The sequence below is a fragment of the Periplaneta americana genome, chromosome 12, assembly GCF_040183065.1.
Source record: "Periplaneta americana isolate PAMFEO1 chromosome 12, P.americana_PAMFEO1_priV1, whole genome shotgun sequence".
In the NCBI taxonomy this organism is placed as follows: Eukaryota; Metazoa; Arthropoda; class Insecta; order Blattodea; family Blattidae; genus Periplaneta; species Periplaneta americana.
This window is the reverse complement of record NC_091128.1, coordinates 44709677-44732541: the sequence shown is the minus strand read 5'-3', so window position 1 is coordinate 44732541 and position 22865 is coordinate 44709677. Positions and strand designations below refer to the sequence as shown.

Sequence of the window (22865 nt, the reverse complement as noted above, 5' to 3'; positions counted from 1 at the left end):
GAAAGTATTCATCATCATCATTGGCATTACGGCCCTTATAGTTTAGCCTTAGCCTCCCTCAGAACATCCGACCAATCACTCCTGTCTAATGCTCGTGTTCTCCATCTTCTAATTCCAACTTTTGTTAGGTCAGCCTGAACGTCATCCAGCCATCTCAATTTAGGTCGTCCGACTTTCCTTCTTCCTACTGGCAATGCATCTAGTAGAGCTTTGGGTGTGCGATTGTTCTCCATCCTGGCTACGTGTCCCAGCCACTCCAACCTTCTGAGTTTTATGTCAACAACAATGTTGTTATCTTTATATAATTCATATAACTCAGCATTTGTTTTAATTCGCCAAAACCCTTGCTCATAAGTAGGCCCAAAGATTTTCCGTAATACTTTCCGTTCCCAGGCATTTAAGATCTTAATTGCCCTTTCAGATAGAGTCCAGGTTTCACTTCCATATACTACTATTGGTTTAATAATAGTTTTATATATTCTTATTTTAGCTTTTCTTGAGATACACCTAGACTTCATAGTTTTATTCAATGCCCAAAGACCTCGATTCCCAGCTGCAATCTTCTCTTTTATATCAGTCATAACATCATTATTGTCTTTCACCATGGAACCCAGATACTTAAAACAGGAAACTCTATCAAAATCAGTATCATTTAAATTAATCTTATTAGAATTGTCATTATTCATATTATACATGTATTTAGTTTTATCATTGTTAATTTCCAGACCGGCTTTGATTGCTTCAGCTTCTATTTGTTTGAGTATTTCATCCATTGTACTTACATTGCGTGATAAGATAACAATATCGTCTGCATATGCCATATATTGTGCCGTTCTATTGATGATTGTACCTCCTGGGTTTATGGTTATCTTTTGAACAATTCTATGCAATCCAACATTAAACAACATAGTTGATAAGGCATCACTTTGCCTAATGCCATTAAAAGTTATAAAGCTTTCAGAGAGTTTATTCTGAATTTTAACTTTATTTTGAGTTTGTGTTAAAGTTATTTTAGTTAAATTGATCAGTTTACTGGGAACTCCAATTTCGCCTAAAGTTTCTAGAATGTAATCTCTGCTAATGCAGTCAAAAGCTTTTTTAAAATCAATATATAATTGGTGCAAAGGTAAATTAAATTCACAAAACTTCTCTAAAATTAGGCGTAAAGAAAATATTTGATCTGCTGTTGATCGACCCTTACAGAAACCGCACTGGTATTCTCCAAGAGCTGCTTCTATGTATGGTTCTAAATACTTAGCTAAGATATTAGTGAAAATTTTATATATAGTATTTAGCAGTGATATGCCTCTATAATTCTTACACTCCAGTTTATTGCCCGTTTTATGTATAGGGCATATGACAGCTACACTCCAATCACTAGGCATTTGTTCCTGATTCCATATATCCACAATCAGATTATGAATACATTTCCACAACTCCTTTCCACCCTTTTTGATTAACTCTGCATTAATCGAATCTTCTCCTGGTGCTCTATTGTTTTTCATTTTCCTTATTGCATCATATACCATAGTATTCGTTGGTACTGGCATGTAAGGGTCAGGTCCAAAATATGATACGTTTACATTTATATCTTCTTGTCCTCCAGAACTCAAGAGATCATTGAAATATTCAGTCCATACTTTTAGTACCTGTAGTTCTCCAGTAATTAGATTTCCATCTTTGTTTTTACATATCATTGTTCTTGGTTGGAAGCCCTTCTTCTGCCTTCTGACACTTTCAAAAAACTTTCTGCTTTCATTTTTTCCAAATTTTTCATCTAAGTCGTACAATAAATTTTCTTCAAACATTTTCTTTTTCATTTTACAAATATTTTTAGCATTTCTCCTTCCTTCTTTGTATTTATCTGTTGCTGCTCTAGTTTTCTTTTGTAGCATAACCAGTCTGAGTTCATTTCTCTTATCTATCATTTCTTTGCATTCTTGATCAAACCAAGTGTTCCTATTTTTATTCTGCGTGGTCTGAATGATCTCTGAGGCAGATGAATGTATATTTTGTTTAATGAAGGACCATTTCTGTTCAATATTCATCTCCTGTATGTTCTGTTTATGAATATTATCTGTTATAGTTCTTCTATACTCATCTGCTATTGTACTGTTCTCAAATTTATTAATATTAAATTGTATGCACCTGTTATTTACAAAAGTTGCTAATCTTGATAATCTAGGTCTATATTTAACTCTGACTAGAAAGTGATCTGAATCGCAGTCCGCTCCCCTTAGAGATCGAACATCTAAGATGTCTGAGGCATGCCTTGCACTTACCATGACGTGATCAATTTGATTAATTGTAAATCCATCAGGTGATATCCATGTTTGTAGGTGTATATTTTTGTGGGGGAACCATGTGCTGGAGATAACCAGATCTTTAGCAACCGCAAAATCACATAGTCTTTCCCCATTATCATTAGATATATCATGTAGTGTATACCTACCAACATTAGATACCACACTTGTTTTACCAATTTTGGCGTTCATGTCTCCTAATATAATTATAATATCATGCTTAGGTATTTGTTGGTGTACTCTATCCAAACATTCATAAAAGGCATCCTTAACAATTTCATCTTTTTCTTCTGTGGGGGCATGCACTGATAAGATGGTGGTATTAAAAAATCTTCCTTTGATCCGTATACTACATATATGTTCATTAATGGGTTGAAAATCAATTATATTACTTTTAACTTTCTTGTGGACCAGGAAACCCGTTCCAAAATTATTTCGGCCATCACTACCACTATGGCATACCAAATAATTACCGGACATGAACATTTCCGTCCCTCGCCATCTTATTTCCTGCACTGCCGCAATCATTATATTATATTTGTCAAGTTCCTGTATCAAATCTCTCAGGGCTCCAGGTCTAAATAAACTTCTTACGTTCCATGTAGCCAAATACATATTCTTATTCCGTTTGCCTAGTCGTCTCCGATGATCAGTCCGGCTTGCTTCTTTGGGTTTCTCAACGTTAAAATTTTTCCGGGATTGGGTTGTCAACCCAAAGCCCAACCCCCAACCTGGAGGGCCTGGGAACCTTCTGTTAGGGTTACCATTCCTTAGCCGAAAAAATCCCGTTTAGGCGCCGGATATTCGCCTTGAGTCTTTCTAAAGAAGACCTACTGGTTTTCTTTTAGTGATGGCCATTCCCGAGATTTAAAATTTCACCTATTCGGCTTCAGTGAATTCTTCAGGACTACTACCAGCTGTTTCTTCTCACCGGTTTCTCATGTATTGTTGTTAAACATGCCGGGGTTATTTATCGACTAGCCAGGTGCTAGATCCGCCATGTTCTGTATAAGCAGGGCCACCTCTTGCAGGATGTGGTTCTTCTTCTTCTTGGCTATAGCGTCCTCGGCAAAAGATCTTGCATATGCCTCAGCTTAGCCCTGGGTAGACGAGGACCAGTGCTGAGTCAACCCCATGCAAAGGTACTACCTCTGCCATTCCCTTGACCCCCAAGAAAGTATTATTCTACATAATAGAAAGGTAACACGCAATAGAGACATTCTGAAAAGGCTTATAAACGCCATTTGTTTACTTGCAAAACTGAAACTTTAATTTAGAGAAAACGGTAAGTCGAAAATGTCTAACAACCGCGGTAATTATTTAGAACTTTTGGAGTACACCGCCCAGTACGACCCTCTTCTAAAAATCATTTGGAGACATCTACAGTATTCAAAGATGTATCAAATCGTATTCAAAATGATTTAATTGAATCTGTTGCCAGTGCACATAATAAGGAAATTAAACAGCAATTACAGAAATCTGATTCTTTTTGCCATATTAGCTAATGAGACAACTGACGTCTCGAGTAAATCACAATTTTCTCTTGTTTATCGATATACGATTGAAGCAAGGGTGTTAGAGCGGTTTGTGTGCCTCCATGATGTAAGTGAGGGCAAAACAGCGGCAGCAAATTCTGATCTTATTTTTAAGACATATTCAAGACTTTTGAAACTGCAGTAAGAAACTTGTCGCACAGAGCTACGATGGAAGTGCAGTGATGGCCTCTTTCATTACATGGTATTAAGCTAATATTAAGGCGCCTTTTCCGCAAGCTCTCTTTGTCCACTGCTATGCACACCAGAGACCAGCATCAGAGCGAGCGCGGGATATCGTTATCAGTCCAGGAAGGCACTGATGGAATGACTAGCGATCATCTACGAATATTTCCTATAAATCACGAAGTAAAGAAACACACCGAGCGATCGGGTCTGAGGACGAGCGCTCGGTGTTCATGGGTGCTCTTCCGGTAGCAGTAAGCAGTAGGTGAATTGTAGGCTTGTCTAATCAGTACGTTTCATCAAAACGAATGTTGAAGATGATTCAATAGTATCGACGTCGATCTCAAGCAGATGCTCGGACACCGTCTCTGTTGATGGTAAAAGATTACAAGACACGATGTCGAAAGTATATACCGAAAATAAAATTAAATTAGCAGAGTCAGAGTATTGGAAAAAAGGGAAAGCAGTTACTAGCTCTGCTTGGACTAAATTCAGAGAAGTAAGGGATAAGAATACCTTAAAGTACATAGGATTGTCCACACCAGGTGGCCCGGGTTCGAATCCTGATCGGGGCAAGTTACCTGGTTGACGTTTTTTCCGGGGTTTTCCCTCAACCTAATACGAGCAAATGCTGGGTAACTTTCGGTGCTGGACCCCGGACTTATTTCACTGGCATTATCACCTTCATTTCATTCAAACGCTAAATAACCTAAGCGTCGTAAAATAACCTACTAAAATAAAAAAATAAAACTATTCCCAAGTTAGTATGAGTAAAGTTCATACTACGTCCGAGATGAAACAAAATATATCGCTACTAATTTATTATTTGCATTTCATACATCGATAGACATTTTTAGTTATCACGTATTAAATTGTAATTTGTCTGTTTTATATACGTTTTATAGTAATATAACAAAACATTTCATTTGCATTTACAGTAATTATCACGATTAATTGTTAAACTAAGTAGGAATGAAATTTATTTATACAGAAAATCATTTCAGGCCATTTCAATCTAAACAAAGAAAAATGTGTAATTAATTAAATTTCCGCTAAATATATATAATTGTTGAGAACAATCGAATGATTTCTATAATGATTATTCCATTGTAGGATGAAATCATTCGAATGCATGAATGAATTGTTCAATAAAATTGCAGTATGTTGATTACTCATTCTATACGTAGGTCTATAGTCTGAGAGCAGCGCTCTTTTTTCTTATCGCCATGTAGGTCAGGTGTTTAATTTAATGAAGATCAGGGTCAGATTCTGGGGCTGTTAGAAGAGTCAGTACACAACACCCACACAGAACATTCAAAGCTTATCATTCTATTGTTGCGTCATATGATTCTGAACTCGAAGCTCTTATCATTATCATAAAATGGAACATATTCTGTTATGCGAGTACATATTTTGTATAACTTCATACGGCTTGTTGTGGTGGTAAGCAAAGTTAATGAATAATCGAGTGATATTGTGAATATTTCTATTATTTCGAATGGTTTTGATAATCAAATAATTCGAATGAATTCATTCGATTTCTACCAATACTGCATTACGTAGTACTGTAGCATACTGCTTCGCATAAAGTCGTTGAAGCGAGTGCTCGTTCTGACAGGGGAGCGATCCCCTGGGCGATCTCGAGCGAGCGGAGGCCAAACCCGAGCTCGAGCGATTACACACGAAGAGCATTCGGTAAAACCGATCTCAGATATCGTTAAGCATCGCTCTCTTGCAGGTCTCTGATGCACACTGTTTAAACTTAGCACTGTCCCAAGTGCTTCAAGTATTCCTGAATGCCGTATATTTTTTGCTACTCTTTCTGGGCTTGCAGAGTTTTTTTCCAAATCATCAAAGCGCACAAAATTTCTTGATGAATTTCTGGGTCGACGATTACCACACGTTTCCCCAACAAGATGGAACAACTCGTCACGACTTAACAGTACTTAGACTGGTCCTTTGTAATAGTATTTTTAATTTTAGGCAATAGTTGCAGTAGGTCTAATCTTATAGATTTTGTAAAAAAAATGGGTAACAAATGCCAACGTATTTTTATAATTAGTAACGTTATAAGTATTTGAATCAATTATAAATAGTAAGAGGGGAAAGAAAACTTGGCTACGCGGCTGCTTGGGTAATCTGTTGGGCCACCGCACGTCACTGGTGTGAACTGACTGAATGACATACCTGCTTTCTGCAGAATGGTGTGCTACAATTTTGAGGTTATTTTAAATTATTTAAATAAGTTTTCTGCGGTGTGTTGTGTGAGCAGGATCGAAGATTCACCCCTGTCCTGTCTGACAAGCACCTCCAAACCTCTACGATAAAGTGCGAGTCAATTACATGTAGTATGGAAATGAGAAGAGGTATGTTTGATTGCAGGCAACAGAAGATGTGCAGGAAGGTCTCACAGATGACGACTACGACATGTACTATGAGATTTGGCAGCAGTTTGATCCGGATGGTACGCAGTACATCCGGTACGACCAGTTGTCAGAGTTCCTTGATGTGCTGGAGCCCCCGCTGCAGATCCACAAGCCGAACAAGTACAAGATAGTGTCCATGGACATCCCGATCTGCAAGGGTGACCTCATGTTCTGTGTGGACATTTTAGACGCCCTGACCAAAGACTTCTTTGCGAGAAAGGGCAATGCCATCGATGAGTCCGGGGAACTGGGCGAGGTGCAGGCCCGGCCGGACGAGGTGGGCTACGAACCCGTGTCGTCGACACTTTGGAGGCAGCGCGAGGAGTACTGCGCGCGGCTCATCCAGAATGCGTGGCGCAAGCACAAGCAGCAGCGCCAGGGCGGTCCGGGCGAAGACTCGGACGACGCCGGCGACGACGCGGACCTCCACGACCGTCACCAGACGGCAGTGCTCGTCGAGAGCGACGGCTTCGTGACGAAGAACGGGCACCGCGTGGTGATCCACTCGAGGTCGCCCAGCGTGACGTCGCGCTCCACCGACGTCTGAGCCGGGTGGCGTCCCCCCCTCCCACACGCCGCACGCGATGACTGAAGCCTCTCTCCCGGGCCCCGCGGCTCTTCCCCGCGCTGCTGCCCGGCCCGGGGCGCGCGCGAGCCGGGACTTGCCGTCTGCACTGAGACAGACGTCCGGCGAGTGCGCGGCAAGTGATCTCACATCTTCGCTTGATTTTCGTTCTCCGTTTGTTGTGTTGTTTGCGTGTGACATCCTGAAGGGTAGGTTGTCTGTGTGTGGACGCGGAGGGGAGGGGCGAGCGGTGTCTACTCGTCTGCATAAGCTACACAACTGAAATGTGCTTCATTTGCAAGACAACTTTTCAATTGATTCAATTCATTCTCCAATTTGCCAGTGCTAGATTTTTTCTCTGTTAAGAAGATTCAAGCTTGGTATTGGATAAATGAACTTCACCGCCATCACATTAATTATTTTTGTATTAATTTTTTTCTGCTAATATAATCGTTGGGACACAGTGCTTAGACGATAACGCAACTAGAAGTGGCTACCCATTGGCGAAGGTTGGAGAGAGATGCTGCCCGCATGTTAATCCAGGGTGGGATCGGGGATAACATAAACATGCATCTGTTGTTATTTTTTCCTTCTTACGCAAGCTCTTGTCGTGTTTTTCACTTGTTATTTTTCTACACTACTTTTCTTTATGAACATACATTGTTCTCGGTGTAACTTGTACATAGATTTCCACCCCAGTGTGAGGCCAAGCGCAAGGGTTCGTTGTTGGGCTACTTCTTTTCCTTACTGAACCACGAGACGGACGGCTTATGTTCACGTGACCACCCTGCAACCTGCAATAACCGTTGCAGTGCTCAATCAAGCCACGCCCTCGTTTACCTAGTTGGTTTAGTTTCAAAATACTCGAATATCTTTCATTCTCGCCCCGAAGTGAGTAAGGTTTCATTTCATACACTGTGCAGGACTTTATTTCTCCTTTCGTCACCGATATTGAAAGCACCGTCTGCTTGCTTGTATTCTATGCGATGTCCAAAAGTCTTACTGATTGTGTTCTTGAAAGAAATATTTTAATGAAGTCACGGTAAATGATAAAAATAAAAGTGAAAACTTCATTCTTTAGAACAAGGAATTCTTCGGGAAGGGTAACACACGGCCACTGTGTGTGAAATCAAACAGTGTTACTCTCTTACCGGTCAGAATGACAGAATGTGGAGGCCGCTTGGGGGTGTGGGACCCCCTCGCTGCAGCCCGGCGTACACTGCTTCCTTCCCCTCTCATGCGTGTACGCATGGGGTGCCGCTCCAGACGGGTGTCCCCAGCTCCCTGCAGCGTGCCGTCAGGGGGAATCTGGACTCGATACTAGCTCAACCGTGAGACTGTGTGCTTCTCACACGTTCACCCATCATCGCCGTCATCGCACCAGCTCCATTATGTACTCTCCTCTCAGCATCTCTCTTTTTTCCCTGTTTCTTCAGAATATAACGAGACAAGACAATTACACAGAACTTGCTTTGCACTCCTATACACTTTTGGTATAATTCTCGCCAGCACTGCATATATTCTTTTGAAAAGGTCAGGTGGAAGGGAAGGAAGTGTTAATTTTGTAGAATAGGCCTTCACAATCAAATTACTCAATCTACTGTCACAATTTCAGAAAAGCTTGGTGTATGAGTTGAAAATAAAAAAAAAGAAAGAATGGTCTCTAAGAGAAGGAGTTCTGTTCCAGATCTTAGAGATATTCCGTTCTTTCATTGCAAACTTTCAATATAAACTACTATATCTGTATCACCGACATCGTCATACTCATCATTGTTATCATTCTGGCTTCTTACATCATCAACAACAGCAACAATAACAACCAAAGTTGAACTTTAACTATGGAAGGCTTTGATCTGCTCTAGGGCTTTGTAAATTCTTGCAAAGTGGCGCCAAGTGTGTGATTTGTCCGGTAGTCCAAGTAGTGCTGTCTTGTCCAACATTTTGTTATTAACACTATACATACAACAGTCAGACTGTAGTGGAAGATATGTATATACATTCTCTATAAAATTGTTATTTTGCAAACTGTGTGACGTCACACGCCACCCTTGTAACGAGACACTCATTATTACTGGTTGGTTATGCACAAATTGGTTATTGTATGTGGCAAAAAATCACAAAATATGCCATTATGTTAACTTATTAAGTAAATAACTTTTTTAAAAATCAATTATTATAACAGTGGGCTTTAAAAAACCAGTTGTTGCTCAAAGTTTGAAAACCAAGAAATCTTGTTACTTTCTGCGTTGCTTTTTCTACACGTGATATCCAGATATCCAGTGTTGCAACCAAAATAAAAAATAATATAAATAAATAAAATGCATGACATGAAGTTAGATTGCTACTAAGGTCTGTGATGCAATTATTTTTATTGAGTTTAACTCTAAGAAAACACAGTTCTCCTGTTAGAGAACGCTTTACATAGCACAATGTTACGTGGGAGAGAGATGTGTTAACAATAATCATAAGGTATAACTAATAATATTAAGTACTCCTGTTGTTGACGCTTCTTGGCATGAGTGCTGCCCTATCACACGAGGCTTGTTGCAAGCCGAAGCCATTGCTCGATCCTTCCTGCGAGGATCGAAGACATCTTGGCTGCCGTAGGTTCTGTAGTCTTTAAAAAAAATCGGTGCAAAGCTGGTCTAGATACCGAAGAAAAAAAACTGCGTAACTTTATTGTTTTTATTAAAAAGATAACTTTAGAATTTCATGCAATCTCATTAAAATATTTCATATGGCAAACGAGAGTTTGGAAGACACGAGTCCGCATAACTAGTCTGTAGTACATAACCTCAACCACTCGTCACACATTCAGTATCTAGAGTCATTAGGCACATTTTCTAAGAATGTTTGCAGGGAAAATTCCTGTCAGTATCTTCTCCGTGACAGGAGTTTCTTTTTTATTTATTTTTTTTAAGAAACAATCATTTCAATATGTTGAATAATAAGTAAGTTTCAACCAAATCCTAGGATTTGACTGCTTTTTATAATGTACCACACCAGTAAGGAAATGATGTGTGCAAACTCTGCATCCTGTTTGTATATTAAGTTATATTTGAATAAGAGAGATTATATTATACAATAATTATAAATAAAGTATGCATAATATAAACATACAATACTGTAGATATTGTATGTTCATAATATGTATGAAATACAGATAGAATGATGTATATACACAAAACCAAACAACGACTCAGTAAGGAGGTACTCAGCTATGAGCTATAACTGATTTCATCATGGAAAGACTAAAGTTCAGAGTTAAAAAAAAGGAAGAAAAGGAAAAAAAAAAATGGAATTTTCATTTGCATTAGTTTGGTTCGTTAATTTGCTTTCTTCCCTCTTTCTACAAGACATCCACTCCACACGATCATTACTGAGTCATGAGAATTTTTGCCATAACACCGACTGAAAAAATTAATAAAACTTTTATCTATTAACGGTAAGTCCACACTGAAGTTAATTAACATTGTTATCATACATTCTCGATTAGAGTAAAATTGTGAACATTTGTTTTAAGAGTTCTGGCAGTTAATTGTGTACGTTACGTTCTTGCCTCCAAACTTAAGCAGATATGAAGCAGAAGGAATTAGTTTTGTTGATGTACTTGTTTTGACGAGCATAATGATGAAATAGTAGGTGTCATGTGCTACGTATTTATTTGCATTTTGTATTGTGTTGCAATAAATCATATTTTATTCAACAATGGAATAATTTGAGTGAACTAGCTAAAATACTTACGAAGTTTTTCCATTAGGCTCTTTCGACTTAGCAAAATTGAGAGTGTTAATAGCTAAGCTTTAACACTTTGCAAAATTTACTAATGGGCGCAGTAAAGTCAAAATTTTTCAGAATCACTTGAAATATGATTTCCGTTAATCTCAGTCTGTCCGAACATTGATAGCAGTGTTCACTAACAATGTTAAGCAAAAGTTGTCAATGTGGACATACCATTAGAAGAAGCTTTCTACAATGATTGGGTCCCAGAGTGGTACCATGCCGCACACTTCGTAGCTTCATCCGGCATCTTGTAGGTTTATAGAAAGTACACGCTGCAGCCATCTAGTATTGTATAACATCATCTCACAAATTATAGAAAATTGCATTTAAAATATCATTGCAGGGGGAGAATTTTATCAGCTCCAAATTCGCATAACTATTAATACAAATAAAATACTAGCCTATGTGTCCAATCTTACATAATTAAAAATAGGTTGGTTTAAAAAAAAGTGAATCTTTTAAGAATAAAAATGTCATGTTGCCATTTTCAATTTTTAATTCTCCAGTTTTGCCTTTATGCTTGCACTTTACTTCCTTTGTACAATGTTTTCGATTTCACGGTTTGTACTATAATAATCTGTACATAATACATCATCGAATAAATTTTTGATAACTTATCACAGAATACTGCAATCCATATGTTGGTGTTTAATGTTTGTTTGCAGTGTAGGTAGAGAATGTGTCGGTGTGCTGTGTGGGACACGGGTCGTGTAACACTACTTCGGCGCCAATCAAATTCTAATCAGTCACTACAGTCATTCAAAATATCAACAGTCTGATTTTGCTACAAAGTGATTTGCAACTCTCTAAACGATACTCGTCACAAATCCGTCATTACTACGTGCTAAAACACAAGTTGAGGAGAAACACAGATTAACAGTTTAATCTGAGGCAGTTGTTGCAGTCATCTGGCAGGTGTGACCAGAAGCCACATCGGTTGTACTTTCTTCGAAGCAAGACGAGCTGAGAAATAACAAGATGCAATTTGCAATGAGCAAGACGCGATTTTATTCACAGCTTTTAAATGCATGGCATTCCTGGCAGATCACACATCATTAACACAAGATATATCCTGAAAATCTATTACAGAATTATGTACATACAAACAACAGGTTCATTCACACATGGGTGACCAGATGGGCAAACTTAATGGATCAGTCTTTCTTAAAGGTCAGTATCGTGTTTACTGAATGCATATTGAAATAGTTAAACAATTGGTTTGCAAAATATGCCAAAGTTCCATAAGCTCTGTTGTGATAATACAATTAAAAAAGAAGGGGAGGGGGGGTAAGCTAATAGCAAAAGCAAAAGTTATCAATATAATTTTGGCCCATTCTGCTAAATGATTTTCTGTTGTTTGCTTGAACCACTTCCTGTTGCCGTCAAAATATCATTTCATAATCTTTTCTTGGTTTACTTAGGCCGTGTCTCAAAGCTCAAGTCCATACTACACACTAGTGACTAGCAACTAGGTGACTTGTAAACTACACACTAGGGAGCTTTGGAAACGTATGCTTAAAACATGGCCTTCTTCATAGACTATTTTTTTAAAAACCATGACATCACGGTGCAGTACTTAATTAAGAAGGCAGTGTCCTAATGCAGTTTCATTACGAGTTATGTGGAAAAGGTAAGGGTTTAATATATTACAATAATGTTTAAAACATTGTACAGAAGGTACTAACAATGTCAGTGTTCAAAGTTAACGTGTTACTCTGCATTATATTTACATTATTTCACTTCCAAAGCATTTTCAGATTTTATAACCCCAATTGCTGATGAGGTATCCATGTTTGTTTAGTGTACAAGTCAACAATCAAGCAATCATTTTCGTTTACTAGTTAGTACGGACTTGATTGCTATGCACTATGTAGCTTTGGATCATAACTTCTGACGTCACATCCGCTATTTAGTCAACAATCTAGTTCACTTCACCTGAAAATGTAGCTTTGAGACACGGCCTTAGTACCTTTCTTTCTGCCAGATTCCTTATTGCACATGGACTTGCCCATCCCTGGTCACCGTTTTCCATCATGTTAACCAAATAAGGGTGTGCAGTTGTACAAATGTGAGATGAATATAAAATATTTTTTCAGGAAATTTCTCGCTTAATTTACTGCATGGGTATTATGTATTCATCTTGTGTCTGCATAATGTATGCTGTACATGTTTTCCATTCTGCTAAACATAGTATAATTATATTTAATTTATATTTAATTGAACTGTATATAATTATTAAAAATAAACAAAGTCCGATTCTTACAAAGTTTAAACATTCATTTTCTCTTGCGATTAGAAATTATAGCAGCATTTACATTTTTAAGATGAATTCATTCCACATTAACATTATAGACTAGGTACTTTCTTCATTCAATAATTTTCCCCCAGTTCAATTTATTCCTATTCGATTGAAAGGACAACTAAGTACTGATATCTCGTTGAAAACTTGAACTTTTTTCATTACTATAAACTGGGTAATAATGATATTTTTTGTTTATTTTTAAGGAAATTTTGTGGAATTACATTTTATATACAAGCTAAGGATAATCTTTAACCATTTGGAATTCTATGCGTATAACAGAATTGTTAATCTCTAGTTTTATTTATAATTTATAAAAAAAAATTCACTGATTGGTTACCTTATGATATTTTATTAATTTATTTTACCTGGTGTTCGATGTTAGACAAGAGGTTGAGTATTACCTAGTACAATTATTCTAAGATTTTTAAAAATATTCTATTTTCAAAACTTAAAAGAATAATGTAATAAATTATTTAATTATGGTACTGAATATAAAATTATACATTTCAGGTTTTTATTCCTCTAATCGAACTGTTAAATTTTATTATCCATTTAATAAAAGTTTTCAAAATTTCATAGTTTTTACATCTTCATGTTTTATTTATAGTAACTTACAAAATCATTTAATTTTTCAAAAACGTTAATGTATTACTCCACTCCACTACTAAATTAGAAAAGTAAAATTTTTCGTCAGTAAGACGGTTGAATCACTTCTATTGCTTTTGTTTTTTCTCTGCTTCGATGATGTCCATATTGCTCTGGAAGTCAAAATAAAATCCTCCATTACATCACACTATCTTTTCAAGAACATTTATTTCATATTCACGATTTCCTTTTATTTTCTGAATTTTCTCAATGGAATGGTGAATTTGTTTTCTTGGTTACGAATCTGATAATCACAATATTACTTATAAAAATGATTCTTTTATCAATGCTGGAAAGTCACTTTCTTTGTATTGACAGAACATTCCGCATTCCGCTGGAGCCAATTTCTGATGAAGTTTGTTTTTTTTTTTTATTGGGTTATTTTACGACGCTGTATCAACATCTAGGTTATTTAGCATCTGAGTGAAATGAAGGTGATAATGCCGGTGAAATGAATCCGGAGTCCAACACCGAAAGTTACCCAGCATTTGCTCGTATTGGCTTGAGGGAAAACCCCGGGAAAAACCTCAACCAGGTAACTTGCCTCGACCGGGATTCGAACCCGGGCCACCTGGTTTCGCGGCCAGACGCGCTGACCGTTAAGTTTGTTCTTCATCAGTCCTCTTTGCTTGATATAGGTCCTAGACATGATCGGTTATTACCACCTAACGTGTAAATTTCAGAAATAAAGCCCTCTAATTGAAATACGTAGAACTTAAAAAATAATGTGATTATACATAATTACTCAACGTAATAAATTATTCCTGCAAAATGATCACATCTACACAATTAAAAATCTTGCACAACTGAAGTTTCCCTCGGAATATAAATCACACAAAAAATTTTTCTCTGATAGAATATTAATTTAAACCACAGTCTGTATATACAGTCACGAAGCTTGAGTTGTGAGGGTGCTAGAAACAATAGACTATTTCACATTGTCTGTGCTGAGGCAATAGTAGCAATCCTAGTGGTTAGCAACTATCTATGGATGCATATTTACTACGTATTGAGCTTCGTGACTGTATATACTAGACTGTGATTTAAAGACCAACTCTTAAAGCAACACGAGTGTGAAGTATTCATTCATGTTGGCTGTAATCTTAAGGCCCATTCACAATGAAAATTAAACATAACCGTAACATAAACACAGAAGTTTGCGCCCAGGCTACCAAATGGGATCATTCACAATGATTCACATACCGGTAAGCATTGGCATGACATAAACATTACCGTAAGACGTTAACATGAAAGTTTGCAAACTCCAAACTTTCATGCTTATGCTTACGTGATTTGCAAACAGAACACAATCGTGGAGCGCTGAAGTATACGACACAATATGAGGAAATGGCTTCATTGTTATGTTTCCATGGTTACCAAGTATGTTTGCTGTTATGTTTATGTTCCCATCGTGAATGATGGTATGACTTCTTGATTTTACCGTAACGTTTATATTCTTAAGTTAACGCTTATGTTGGCATTGCACTTAGTAGCATAATGATTAGAGCCCGGATTTATATGCAAAATGCATATTGCATGCAAACTATTTTAACATATGGAAACATGTCGGCATATTCTGGACATATTCTAATGTATATTTTCTTTTGTTATACAAAAAATGGCATATTCGGCAATTCTCTGGAGCTTAATGAACAAGGAATGATTTATGCTCTGTGGAAACGTGGCATTATGCTTAGCTCATTTGTTTTAGTACCATAGGGAATTATAAGTATGGACACTGCGTGTTGGTACCTTTGATGTAGCAGTGACATTTCAGTGACCTTCAAACCAGCTGTAGCAGCATCAGTGTCAGATCTTACCTTTTTCCCTAGAGTTGGCACTGATATCGCAGTAGCAATCAACAGCAAAAATACTTTTACCAGACTTTCCAGCGAATAGGGATTGCTGTTCCACTATTTGCGGGTTCTTTATTATACTGACCTCTAGCGTTTGAAAGTGGAATCAAACGCTAACCTAGCACATGAGCACAAAAAAACAGAGCCGGGAATTTCGCTCAGTGTCCATTCTTATTAATCCCTATTCGCTGGTGAGTCAGTCTGTCTGATACAATAACAATACGAAAGTACAGTTTCTCCACAGCAAGAGTCTTTGTCCTTAGGTCAAAATGTTATTGATACTTTGATCCCTGAAACACACGGAATTTAAAAAAAAAAACATCTGAAAAACTTCGATCAGTGCTTGAAAAAAATTATGGATACCATTCCGTTTGTAAGACAGAAAAATGTTACGTGGTGAAGCAGCAGCAGCGTTAGAAGAGGAGTTGGCACAAGAAGAAATATGGAGTAATATAGTGAAACTGAAGTTAGTTGTTTAACTGTATTTTATATTAATGAATGTATAAGTTTAGTTTTTTTCACAACTTTTAACAAATTGTGCTTGCATTGAGGTTTAAAAGCTCTTTTTACTCCATTTAAGAGTAAAAACATGTACGAAGTGTTAGTTTTCGAAATTAATATTGTACATTTTATTTTTTTTATTTTATTGGGTTATTTTACGACGCTGTATCAACATCTAGGTTATTTTGCGTCTGAATGAAATGAAAGTGATAGTGCCGGTGAAATGAGTCCGGGGTCCAGCACCGAAAGTTACTCAGCATTTGCTCGTATTGAGTTGAGGGAAAATCCCGGAAAAAACCACAACCAGGTAACTTGCCCCGATCGGGATTCGAACCCGGGCCACCTGGTTTCGCGGCCAGACGCGCTGACCGTTACTCCACAGGTGTGGACTATATTATACATTATAGTGCATATTTTAAGATTTTATAGAGCATGTTTGCTTTATAAATGCATGTAAATCCGGGCTCTAGTATCGGTAATCAGAAACGCGTTATGGTAGCAGCTTTGTTGTTATGAAAAAGAGACAAAAATTAGTATTACCCACTATATCAGCATTATTCAGTTTTGCGATACGAACCCTAATTTGAATGGAATAGCGTCAAGTTTTCCTTGTAGAGGTATTATACCAGGAATATGAGGCAGTATTGATAAGTTCTTAGCTTAACATGGAAAATGTTGATGTGTCTCAAAACAAAATATTTATCTATTCAACATAATCACCTTTTATAGCTCGACCAACTACAAAAAGACCTTCGACTTTTCCAATACTCACGTGGCCATGGAGGGGGAGACGTCATCACTATACGAGCAGCTCGCTAGGCCGGGTTACACTAGTCGGACTCCAACTGTGGTAGACAATGACACTGCCTCTTCCTTCAAAACGTTTTTTATCAAGCTGGCCGAAACTCCCGTAGCTTCCTTGTTGATGTGACAACATTATATTTCAACTTAAATTCTTTTTTTCTCTCTCTTTTAAGGGGTTAGGTACATCTTACAGCAGTAAAATTTTGGAAATATTCAACGTTTTTCCTCCATTACTATGTATATCTTGTACAATAATGAAAATTGGTATGTGTAAAACACTGTCCTTCTGCTATATGAAAAAAATATTTTTACGATTAAAAAAAATTATTTACTTTTTTTTTTTTTTTTTTTCAAAATTCATTTCACTGTACACTGATGAAGAATTTCCCACATAACTCAAAAACTATCCAACATTCTGTGATGAAATTTTTTGTGTATTTATGTATGTTATATCTACAATATGATGCAAGAGCACTTCTCTACATTTGATAGATTGTCTGATAACAAATAAATTCATTTAAAAAAAGATCAAGTATCAGCACTTACTTCTAAAACAAAATAAAAAAAATATTATTTATTAAGGAATGTAGTTGAAAGAGCATGATATTGTAAACATGACTTTCATTAATAAAATAAAAGAGAGAGAACATGAAGTTAACAAGTGTCTGAATTATGAGAGAAACGCTTCATCACTGCACAGTGAACTGCCACCATTTTGAATTTGTAAAAAATATATATATATATATATATATATATATATATATATATATATAATTTTTTTAAATCGTAAAATTATGTTTTTAATATAGCAGAAGAATAGTGTTTTATACATACCAATTTTCATTATTGTACTAGATACAGTAATGGAAGAAAAAAATGTTGAACATTTCCAAAAATTTTACTGCTGTAAGCTGTACCTATCCCCTTGAATACTTCGCAACGTTATAAATAATTTTACGCGCGTCACTTTTCAAAAGCCTGCGGCGCACATTTGGTTTCCCTTCCATTGTTATAAATTACAATATGTTTTAACTATACACAATACGTGGAAATAGAATATTAATAGTTGATTGAAAAGTGAAAGATTGGTTGCTGACACAAGTGCTGTTTCGAATAGTTTAGAACGAACTCGCTGCGAGGCGTCGATCAGGGAGCGCATACAACAGATCCCCCACTATGACAACCTGCGCATCAACGAATACTGGTTTGTGGCGCAGGTTTTAATGTCAGTGGTCGGTCTAGAACTCTATACACTTCGCACAACCATCATGAAGCAATTCTGAATCTCTAAAAGAATGTTTTTACCTGTTAACCACTCTTCTACAGTACTTATTACTCCTTCATTCTATGAAAATTTCTTTTCTTACATTTTTTCCCCCCTTTTGGAATAGGTGATAGTTTGAGGTGGTCTAAATCTGGAGCGTATGGGGGATGGTCAATCACTTCAAAGCCAGCTTCAACAATTTTCTCCAATGCAATCAGGTGCTTGTGAGTGGGTACATTTTCTTACAACAACCCGTAGTGTAGTTAATAATGGATGATAATATGCTCCAGTTACAGTTTTACTTTAGATTGTCATAATTATTCAGTTTTTGTCCCGAAAACTGATGCACGGACCTTTCTCTGCTGATTTCTGACAGCGAAATTTCTTTGTGCTGGAAGAACCAGAGTGTTTTCATTCTTTTCAGTGTTCTTCTATCTGTCTCTGAATCGTAATGATGGATTTAGGTTTCGTCCATAGTTACAATATGAACCAAAAAATTAGGGGACTTCTTGTCAAAAGGCAGCAGATCAACTTAAAAACTGTCACTCTGAGTTGTTTATGATCAGCATTCAAGCATTTAGGAACCCAAGACTGGAGAAAGCTGGGCTTGCAGTGAAAGACCTGTCCTTGGACAGAATTCTATGAATTAATGAATTAATTATCAGATAATTTTCTCATACTCAAATCATGATGCATTATGTGAGAGAGAATTTTCAAAGTCTCAGATAACTTACACGTTTCAGCCCAATTCATTGATCCTCCAAAATCATGTCATGCACGGTATTGATATTCATAAAGCGTTATTGGGTGTCATGAATTCACCTGCAGAATAGAAGGCGTCAGAAATTAGGTACTTCTTTAATTTGGCCCTAAATAATTTTATGTTTTGAGTTTCATTTTTTATATCGATAGGGAGGCTATTAAAAATTTTTACTGCCATATAACGCACTCTTTTTTGATAGCATGATAGACTTGCCGATGGAGTATGAAAGCCATTTTTTGACGTGTATTTATGCTATGAACTGTTGAATTAGTTACAAAGTTTTCACGATTACATACGAGGAAGATTATTAATGAAAAGATATACTGACAAGCCATGGGCATTATTTGTAGTTTTTTGAAAACAGTCCTACACGATTCCCTAGATTTGGCACCTACTGTTATTCTAATTACTATTTTTTGTAATAGAAATATATTGTTACTATCTGTGGAATTTCCCCAGAATATTATTCCAAAACTCATTACCGAGTGGAAGTATGCAAAGTATATTGTTTTTAAGGTATTGATATTTACTATCTTTTGCATAGATCTAATAGCAAAACAAGCTGAATTTAGTTTGGGGGTAATTTCTTTAATATGATTTTTCCAATTTAACACATTATCGATTTTTAAGCCAAGAAATTTGGTTGTTGTTGTTTCTAATAGAGATCTATTATTAATTATTGCACTAGAAATTTGCGACGTTGAATTTGGACAGGATTTAAATTGAATTATGTTAGTTTTGTTACAGTTTAATACCAATTTATTAACTGAGAACCAGTCACATATTTTGAGGAGAATTTCCTCTGTTGAAGATTGGAATGTGTTGGAGTTATTGGCTGTAATTACTATACTTGTGTCATCTGCAAATAATATGGGATGACCTACATGTTTTATTAGGGGGGGCAAGATCATTTATAAACACTAGAAAAAGTAGGGGACCTAATATTAATCCTTGAGAAATTCCATTATTAATAGTTCCCCATGTCGATGCAGATTTCATAGTTGTACAGTATTGATTTCAACTTTTTTATATCCTATCTATAATTTAATAATAATAATTTATTTATTTAATCTGGCAGAGCTAAGGCCAGTAGGCCTTCTCTTACGCCCAGCCAGACTCTAATTCTAATTAAATACATTTGCTTACATAGTTATTACATTAATATCTAGATCATGAGATATGAGTGAAACCATTGGTGTGCAACACCTTTAATTCCATAATAATCTAATTTATCTAGCAGCAGATATCCAACATGGTGTTCATAATTGATTTCTGTTACTTCTTTCTTAAATTCCACAACCAAATTCTTTATGGTTACATAATAGTACATTATGCAACGAGCCTATAATGGTAGTAATTAAGACCCGAGTATGTTTGCTTATGAAACGAGCGCAAGCGAGTTTCATAATTTTCATACGAGCGTCTTAATTACCATTATAGGCAAGTTTCATACGACTTTTTATGCTCGACCATATTTCTGACTTGAAATTATTCATAAGTATTCATGTTATGGTTATGTAAGTGAGGAGCGGAACTGACCTTCTAAATTGTGAGATGTGCGCAGACGCGAAAGTATTGATTTTTTCCGAGGAACGAATGTCATTGACCTTGATATAATCTATAGAATAACATGAACATATTAATCTTGATATAACCTGGAAATTGATTTAGAATTGAAAAACGAGATGACAAATTGAATTTATTTGAATATTATTTACAATTAACGCAAATTATTATAGTAACAGAACATAACCTTCTGCGACAGTATTGGATTTCCAGCCTCCGTGACGTTTCGCTAGTTGTCTTTCGATTGCATATCCGAGAATAATCGATACTTGCGCTTTTATAATGCTACAATGGTGATTTCTCATTGGCTGAACAACTGAACTATAATGAATAGATGTACTTTAATGAGGTACATTAAAGAGCTACTACCAGGTGTATAATTACTACATTTCGGCATGGTCGAGCATAATAGGATAATGATCCCTCAATGCTATCCATAAATTCCCTTGTCGAACAACCCTCTCAGGAATGTACTTTTGTCACAGTTTTATCAAAATTGAATTTTTTATCTGACATATATATTTTTAAGTTCGCAATATGAAACTGGCTAAACATTTTATCACCAAACATTGAGTAATCATCAAACAACATGCTCTTTGTCATTTTCATGATAAACCCTTCTTTTCTTTATGACGAAGGTCCGAGGCTGTCAATACTCCTTAGTACGTATGTATGTATGTATGTATGTATGTATGTATGTATGTATGTATGTATGTATGTATGTATGTATGTATGTATGTATGTATGTACAGGGACATCATTTTATTTTTACTAACATTTTTAATATTAACTTGGCTATACCTCTGGATCAACGCCGTTTGCTACCCCTTCCACGACTGAAGTTTGATGATACTAGCGTAATATATAAACAAATCACTTTACTAGGTATAGGAGGGATGAAAAGTAGTTCATCCATTTACGTAAACTACGAAATATTGCGATTTTGAGTTTGATTATATTCATTAGGTTTTTGTTCAATCAAAATACAGTACAGTATTAACAATGAGTGTTTTTACTCATGAATTTAGCTGTCCATGTGGACGTATTCATTATGCAGTGTATATTATACTGTCTACAGCACATTAGCGTACAATATATAGAATGAAGTTAAATTGAAAAATAATATAATCATAATATGGATATTTAAAAACATTTTTTAAAATGATGGCCGTTCATTTCGATACAGGCTTCAGTTCTAATGTGAAAATTATCGCACTATAGATTATTGTACCTAATCCCAATTACCAGGTTCGTCTTTCGTACTAGTGACTCATGTTGAAATAATTCTGTACCTACTCTATAACAGAGTATCTTACGTACTGTAAATTCAATCTTCATTTCTGCCCGATCCGAAAAGATAAAATTACTGAGACATACTATCTACTGTCCGTCCAAGTGGTTATGTCGTAGGGTCGTAGAAAGGGAGGAAATCACGTGACAGTTAATTACTTAACGAGGCCCTTCTATTTAAGTTATTTTGAACAGTTGTAGGCTATAATATTACGTAGACGTCCAATTCCTAAGAAAAATTAATGTTCTCAGAAAAGAGCTAAGACAGCCCAGCCACTAGCTGGCGAATAAAAGCTGGTGGGGGGAAACCGGGATACGACGTAGGCAAATGGATGACAGTACCTGTGCGAAAATGATTTAATATTGAAAGCTCTTTCGTCACTGGAAGAGGCGAACATATTTTTGGAACGTACTGTTTACTATGATCGTAAGGCTACTATGACTCTATATGCGGTCTTGTATCTGTGTGGAGGACGACTGAACTTCATTAGTAGAAGGGGTGGGAGTGACGCACATTCAAAAACTCAGGTGCAATAAAAATTGAAGTAAAAATAAAATTATGTCCCTGTAATGTATGTATGTATGTATGTATGTATGTATGTATGTATGTATGTATGTATGTATGTATGTATGTATGTATGTATGTATGTATGTATGTATGTATGTATGTATGTATGTATGTATGTATTGCGAGTAATTTTACGGCTGTCGTCGTCTCCCGCTTCTCAACTTCCAGGTACTCCGGTTTTGCCAATCGCCCATTTGTAGGCCCCTGCAGATCATATCCTCCTGAACCTCCTTGCTCCATTTTTTCATTGGCCTTCCTCTTCTCTTTTTTTCCGGGGGAGTCCAGTTGAAGACCTTATTAGGCCAGCGGTCGGCTGACATTCTCTGGAGATGCCCATACCATATCAGGCGTTTAGTTTCCACTGATTGTAAGACACCTGCATTATATTACGGACATCCTGATTCCTAATGTGGTCCATCCTCGAAATTTGACAACTACGGCGCCAGTAATCCATTTCTAAAGCCAACAATTTCTTCTTCATCCTGTCTCTCATTTCCCAAGTTTCAGAGCC

The 22865-nt window shown here is 36.5% G+C and overlaps 1 protein-coding gene across 35 annotated transcripts in view; it reads left to right on the top strand.

The window, feature by feature from the left end:
* para (sodium voltage-gated channel paralytic) overlaps positions 1-11412 on the top strand; it is an 873489-nt gene extending 862077 nt beyond the window's left edge. For all 35 annotated transcript variants that reach the window (XM_069841227.1, XM_069841234.1, XM_069841226.1 and 32 more), the window contains one exon: positions 6404-11412. In XM_069841227.1, coding sequence (XP_069697328.1) covers positions 6404-6994 — 591 coding nt within the window. In that variant the 3' untranslated portion in view covers positions 6995-11412. The remainder of the gene's footprint in view (positions 1-6403) is intronic.
* The last annotated feature ends 11453 nt before the right edge of the window (positions 11413-22865 follow it).